General features: G+C 47.4%; 1 protein-coding gene across 1 annotated transcript; it reads right to left on the bottom strand.

The window, feature by feature from the left end:
• Window positions 1-663: 663 nt before the first annotated feature.
• Ppp1r15b (protein phosphatase 1 regulatory subunit 15B) lies at window positions 664-6,617 on the bottom strand. Its single transcript, XM_041648954.1, has 2 exons — window positions 4,320-6,617; window positions 664-1,507 (listed from the first exon to the last, which is right to left on the bottom strand). The coding sequence occupies exons 1-2, from the start codon at window positions 6,174-6,176 to the stop codon at window positions 1,238-1,240; spliced, it is 2,127 nt and encodes a 708-aa protein (XP_041504888.1). The 5' UTR covers window positions 6,177-6,617; the 3' UTR covers window positions 664-1,237.
• Window positions 6,618-7,361: the final 744 nt, after the last annotated feature.

Genomic DNA, 7,361 nt, shown 5'->3' with positions numbered 1-7,361 from the left:
GACCACACAAGACAAATTCTTTAAATTAAAAATAAAAATAAAAAAAAGAGGGGGGATATTCACTATGTTTTCAAGTGCTACAACCATGTCTTTTAAGTTGAGAACATATACAATAGGTTTAGCTTTAGGGTAAATAGGTCAAATCTATGAAAGTGGAAAAAAGTGCAAGCATATATATACACTCAGGAAATTAAAGCAGGAGGATTGCCATGAGCCCAAGGCCATAGTGAGACCTTGCCTCAAAATACATAAACACATATACATATATACAGAAAAACAAAAGCCCATTCACTTTAGAATAGGAAAAGCACAAGAACCCAAAGTTTTTAGATAAGTATGCATACTTTAAATTGAAACTGAACAGGTAGTACTGGGGATTGAACCCAGAGCCTTGCATGAATTAAAATTGAATATGCAGTACTAGGGACTGAACCCAGAGCCTTGCACATGTAGGCAAGTGTCCTCTGCTACTAACTATATCCCCAGCCTCCTTTTCCATTTTCATTTTAAGGCAAGGCCCAGGCAGACCTTGAATTTTCTATCCTCCTGTCTCAATCTCCAAAATAACTGGAATTACAGGTCTGGGAAGAAACTTTTCTGTGCCAGGCATGGTGATGCAAGCTTTTAATCCCAGTACTCAGGACAGGAGGCAGAGGCAGGGGGATCTCTGTGAGTTTGAGACCAGTTGAATCTACAGAGCAAGTTCCAGGACAGCCAGGGCTATACAAAGAAACCCTGTCTCAAAAAACCAAACCAAAAAAATACAACAATCTTTTGTTTTGTTTGTCCCTTAAGACCTGGTCTCAGCATGTAGCCCCAGCCTGGAGCCCACTATGTAAACCTGGCTGCCCTCTGCCTCCAGAAGAAAAGTATTGAAAGTGCAAAGTAACAACTTAAAGGGTCCCTTTCACCTCCAGGAAGCAGAGGATATTTATAACCACATCCAGTAGGGCATGGTGGCACAGGAAGCAGAGGCAAGAAGACATCAATTTCAAGGCCAGCCTGGTTTACACACAAAGATCTAGGCCAACCAGAATTATGAAGTAAGACCCTGTCTCAAAAACACAAAAACCACATCCAACTAAATAGGAAAAGGGAAGATTAAAAACTAGAGATTCTTCATTATCAGAGTTGGTGTTTCTAATGAGACACATCACCCAAAATTAATTCCACTACATCACTAAACACAAGTTGTTTCTTTAAAAACATGTCCAAGGACAGCTGCCAATATCTGTTTTTAAGAGAAACCTCTCAAGCAAGAGAGAGTGTGGGCCAGGGCTGCAGCTTGTTCGCTTGTCTTAACATTGCTGAACAACAGTGAGTGCTCCTGGAGTCTACTGAACATTCTTTCTCTGTGCTCAAATGTCAAGCAGTAGCCAATGGCATCTTCTGTTTCTTGAATCCGTTTCTGGAACCTGCATCCATCCCTTGCAAATTCTTCCCATGGTCCTTTGCGATCCTCATCATCACTTATATAATACTCAGTTACTTCTTCAAGAAAAGTTACCTAGAAAGACAAACCAAACGTTACTCTAGAATCTTAGAACACACACACACATACACACAAAATCTTTGTCCCCACTACATATGCGGGTAATGATAGCTAACAATGCTGCAGAAAGAGATATGCATTTCTTCTCACATCTACAGACACAGTCTCTTCAAGTCCAATTCTTGTTTTATGGTATTGAAAAATGAACCAGAGATAGGAACTCTGGATTTCTTATTATTAATCCCCACTATCCTTTAATTCTTAAAGAAATACAGAAATTCAGATTTTAAGTATTCTTTTCCCCAAATGAAAAAGTATTCAGGGAGTAACCACTACAACCCTAAAGACACTCCCATGACCCCAGCACTAGAAGCTGAGGCAGAACAATCAGAGGTACAAAGCCAGGACGGCTTACAAGAGACCCTGTCTCAGATAGATTAGATAGATCAGATAGATAGATAGATAGATAGATAGATAGATAGATAGATAAATGTATGTTGCTTTAAAGCATGTTTAACAGTTACATCAGCTAATCCCACCGAGGCCTGTGGCTTTCCTTCCCTTTACATCAGGCCTAGGAATGCCCCTGAGGACAATTAGTAGCATGTAACACCTTACTAGATATTGCATTCTAGCGCTTACCCAGTCATTGTCACTAAGATAAAGAAAATAAGCACCTTTACACTATTTACTAAATGCCAAACTTTTTTCAAAGGTTTGCAAATGTTCACATTTCATCTTTGTGCCAACCCTATGAGATATGAACCAATGCTGTTACCACTGGACAGACAAGAAACCAAACGTCAGCGAGCAGCCCAAATCCCACAGCATCTCGGTACAACTAGGATGAGAAAGTCTACAGTACACAAAGTATTTCACACTCCACGATCTCAAGGACTCATTCTAACAACTGGGCACCTTATTATTCTCATAAAACTAAAGAATGGGGGGCTGGAGAGATGGCTCAGTGGTTAAGAGCATTGCCTGCTCTTCCAAAGGTTCTGAGTTCAATTCCCAGCAACCACATGGTGGCTCACAACCATCTGTAATTAGGTCTGGTGCCCTCTTGTGGCCTTCAGGCATACACACAGACAGAATATTGTATACATAATAAATAAATAAATAAATAAATAAACAAATAAATAAATAAATGTTTTTTTAAAAAAAAAAACTAAAGAATGGCGGGTAGCAGGGGCTGTTAAATAACTATCAGATTTAGACACAACCTCTTCTAGTTTTGGTTATTTCAGTCAGTAGTTTTAAGCTAAACTTAGACATGTGGTTGGCCTGGGAATGAATTACGAGTTTTATATACTCCTTTATCTTTTGTTAACTCAGGCTGGAGGTGTAACTAGCTCAGTGGCGGGGTGCATGTTTAACATGCAAGAGGTTCAGGATTCAACCCCCAGCATCACAAGACAAAACAACAGGTCTTGCAACACTTGTGCAACAGATCTTAGTATATTCCCATTGGATAAGTGGAGCAGGGGCATGGGAATGAAGTAACTTCCCAGGTCTGGCGGCTCTGCCCCCGCCCCAAACACATCCTGGGCCTACTGTCCTGAGCAGAGAGTGCAGGTCTGCAGAGGCCAAGCCTCCTGTCACTACTCCACTTTGTTTCTTGCCTGTTCCCTCTCAAAAGCATTTTTCCTATCCTGAAGAGAATAACAAGACCTGGAGATGTAGCTAAATGATAGACCAAGTTCAGGACAATCAAGGGGCTAGCTACATTCTGCAGTAAAAAATAAGTAAATTAAAAAGGCTCTTACCATTTAGATATTTCCTGTGCCAAGACTAGTTTCAGAGCTGGCCCTCTGGAGCCAGTAGTTCATAACACTGTCATCTGACAACACTCACTGGTGCAAGTATAAGAAACTAAAGAAACTCCCTCAACAATAAAAGACATCTTTGTGTTGGGGTGGCATGTCTTCTTGGTTGATAACTTCAGCTCAATAAGCAGCAAAAGAAATAAAGCAATTCAAATGCCCTGAACATAAAGTAAACCGAACAATGGTAGAATGAAAGAGCAAACACACTGTCCCACGAAGTTGTAAAGTTAGTTTGAAGGCTCACAAATATCTCTGCACTTCAGAGGCTCAGGCACCAAGCACATCATGACTTTGAGGCCAATTTGAACTTCCATGAGTTCTAAGCCAGTTTGGGTTACATAGTGAGACCTAAAACCAAAATGGGTTGCAAATTCTAGTCAGCTTGGGGCACTGCGAGTTGCAGGAAAGCCATGAGTATTCGTTTTTGTTTTTTTTTTTTGAGAGATACCCATGTATCTCTGGCAAGTCTGGAACTCACTATGTAGACCAAGTTAGACTCCAAAACTCAGAAATCCTACCTCCCAAGCCCTGGGATTACAGGAATACATCACCACAATCACTTCCCTTCTGGCAACACTAGATAAGCCTAATTTGCTACTTGGGTTATCAGTACTAGTGCTACATTAATACATAATATACAATAATAATTACTAGTATTCCTTTGGGTTCCAATGGAGAGAAATAAAGGCACTGGTCAGGAAAAGAAAGTATTAAGTATTCATAAACAAACTACATATGAGCCATTTTTAAACTTCAGGCCCCACCAATCTAAATGACAGCCCTGCTCCCATCTGTATACTGCATTCTCCTTCCAGAAGGGAATACTTCTCTACATTGGGAAGAAGGGTCATTTGAGCATTTCTCAATCGAAGCACACATGCTCAGAGGCCTTCCTCAAAACTATGCACAACTATGGCTCCGCAAGGAAAGTCATGCTGCTATGGCAACCATACCAAAAGACAGCAAATCATTAGTCATGTAAAAGCAAAGAAACAAACCTTTTTTCTTTTTCTATGGGTGGATTTTTCTCCAGAAAGAGTCTCTGGCAGTCCAGAGTCTGGACAATTATCTTCTGGGCTCTGTACCAGCATCACCTTACAAGAAAGTAGGGTATGACACCCAGAAAAGGCCACCGTGGCCTCAGAAGGGGCTTGTGAGTCCTGACAGCCTTTCCAGTTCTTCCCTGATGTTTGAAAGGGAGCCTTAAAATTGAAAAGGTTGTAGGGGTCCTCAGAACTGCAGAAAGAGTTCCACAGTCTAAGACTCTCCGCTTCATCGGCACTGGATTCCCAGTCCTCTTCCGCCCCAGAACTATGCTCGGGGGTATCAGGAAGGGGTCCAGCTTGAGAGCTCCCCACATCGAAAAGGTCAGGCAAGGAACTCCCTGAATTGCATGGGTCTCCAGGGACAATTCTGGTAGCAGTCTGAATTGTGGCTGTAAAGTTCTGGGGATTGTAAGGATCTACACTGTAGAAAGAGTTCCAGAGGTGGCGCCCTTCCGAGACTTGTCCGTCGTCTGATTCGGACAGGGAGCCGTCACTATCAAAGCCATCATCCTCGGGATCCTCGTCCCAATCCTCACTTTCTGAGTCTGGGCTGCTTTCCAAGTCACTGGAGGCGCCTCCCAAAATATAATCGATCAGTTTGTTGCTACAAACTGGTCTGGCCGAGACAGGAAGGTCATCCTCGATGTCTGAGCCGTCACCTACACTAGTGCGGTCCTCTTCACAGGCTTTTTCCACAGCTAACTCGCAGGGCAGACTGCTTCCCTGGGGGCTTTGGGAAACTTCTTGAATCAACACGTCTATTTTTTTCTCGGTGGGCTCGGGGCTCACTCCAGGAAGGGGCACCGTCTGTACTGGGTTATCTGTACAGTGCTGTGGGTCCATCCGGAGATGGCCGTGTTCCTCCTCCAGGCTGTGGTAGCCGTTATCTTGGTCAGGGGTGGGTAACTCTTGCCCCTTGTTAGCCTGCAGGAATTCTAGCCGTTTCATGCGAAGGTGGTGGATTTCCGGCAGGCCTTCTGTGGAAAGAGGGGGACACCTGTGCCACGCGGTTCCCGAGATCTCTGCACGCAGAGGCTGGGGGTGACAACCATCTTCAAAAAGGCAACTGCTCTCTGGGGGAAGTGTTCGGAAATCCACCAGCTGGCTAGCTCCAACGCTGTTCCGACAGCGCAGCTCCCAGCAGTCCAGACCGGAAGGGTTCAGCAGATAAGAAACTACCTTGAAACTGCCTACTCTCTGCTCAGAGGGTGCAGAGCCAAGTTCTCGGTGGGAGATCAGACCCGCTTGAAGACTGCTGGGCAACAACTCCACCCCCCAGAGCGGCTGCGCTAGGAGAAAAGGGTGCGCTGCGGAGTCCAAAGCTCTTTCCTGGGCTTTCAATTTCAACTCCAGGTCTGAGGATGAGTACCGCCATTGGGGTCCCTCCTCTAGCCAATCAAGGGGGCTGACAACCAAGTCTTCCGAAGAGTCCAGCTGCAGTGAACTCAAAGATTTCTGCACCGCGGCAGCGGCAGGTTCCTCCCGTCCTCTCAACGCTCTCAGGGCACTGTAACCTGCTACGAAATCTAGCCATCTGGTTGGAATCATGCCACCGAAAAGCTGGCTCCAAAAAACCAGCTTCTGGACCAAGCTAGGGAGCAGCGCAAAGAGCTGGGAAAGGAATCTGGTCCAGTACCTGGTTCGAGGCTTGGGCAGGGCGGAGGCAGCCAGTGCGGGGTCCCCGGAGTTTTTCCGAGGAGTCAGCAAGTCGGAGGAGCGAGCGGACCATCGCCGAAGGAAGGGCAGCCGGAACCAGGAGCCCATCGGAGGAGCAGGCCGCTTCCGAGGCCCGCGAGTGCCCAGCTCCATCTCCTTTCCCTGGCAGTTTCTCAAGACAGGAGCGTGGCGGGGTCGGCGGGGTCAGGGCGGGCGGGACCCGAGGCCTACACAGCCTCAGCCTTGCCCAGCCACCGAGTCGGTACCGCAGGCCGATCCCCGCGCCGGCAGAAGGGACCCCGGGAGGGGAGGCTTCCGTGGCGGGCGGTGCACCGCACGGCTTGGCGGCCCACGCAGGCTGCGGCGGTCGCTGCCACGTCCATCCCGGCGGGGAAGGAGGCTCCCTTAGTCCGTGTGAGACCGCTCCACCATAGACCAGATCCCTCACGCGGCAGCGGCGGCGTTTCCGGAGACCGCGGCCCGCACCCTGGCGCCAAACGGGCGGGCGGAAGGGCTGGGTGGCAGGCGAGCGCTCAGGGAAGCGAAACTCAAAATGGCTGCAGCCGAACACCCGGAAGCTGGCAGACGGGCCTGAGATCCGAGGGCGTCTACGTCTACCGCCCAGCGCCACCTAACGTCATTCGCAGAACCCCACCCCCATCCCCCGAGAGGCGGACTTGCCTCACCCTCGTGTGCCGCAGCTGATTGGCTGTGCCTGTGGTCCCTATCGGCTTCCTTACTCGGGGTTGAGCGGGCTCACACGCGGAAAGTTGCATCAGCCAGACCCGGGATGTACGCCTGCGCGGTCAATTAGCTCTGGTCTCCTAGGAGACCGCGCGCTCCACCCTCTGGGTTAAAGGGACCGGCTCGGGGAGGTAAGTGGGTGTCCACAGAACCTGAGAATTCTCCTGAGCCCTTTTTTATGGGTCCGATAAATTGGGCACAGTGTCACTTATCTGACACGTCTATCGTTCTTCTCGTGTTGTTGAGTGCTTAAGTAGACGTGAGTTAAGTATGGTTAAGGTGGTGCCATATAGCCTACATGCCTGGGGTTATATGACACAGATGTAGACACAGATCATCCCAAGTGCGTAATAGTTGTGAAAAACTCAAGTGACAGCTGAAGTCATTCGTGCATTCCTGTCCGCCTGCTGTAGGGCTTCCAGGTCTCTAGCCTTGTCTGTGGTCTAATTTGGACATCACAAAGGAAACCGTGGTGTACAGGACAGGCTGAAGTCAGAGTGGGAAAAGTCTCTCCATCTGTTGACTCCCACGCTTCTCAGCAAAGGCCTGCGCCACACACCCGGCCTTTAGGTCGTATTCTTATTTCTTCTACTT

This window comes from Microtus oregoni, unplaced genomic scaffold, assembly GCF_018167655.1.
Source record: "Microtus oregoni isolate MIOR12 unplaced genomic scaffold, Mior012 000003F_ref0000135, whole genome shotgun sequence".
Taxonomy (NCBI): Eukaryota; Metazoa; Chordata; class Mammalia; order Rodentia; family Cricetidae; genus Microtus; species Microtus oregoni.
The sequence above is the reverse complement of the archived record's forward strand: the minus strand, read 5'-3'. Positions and strand labels throughout refer to the sequence as shown.

Bases quoted from the DNA above. Each gene is read 5' to 3' on its own strand.
- Ppp1r15b (XM_041648954.1), bottom strand. From the start codon at position 6,176: ATGGAGCTGGGCACTCGCGGGCCTCGGAAGCGGCCTGCTCCTCCGATG. The intron at 1,508-4,319 runs GTTTGTTTCTTT...TTGTCTTTCTAG, and splicing joins CCCATAGAAAAAGAAAAAAG to GTAACTTTTCTTGAAGAAGT.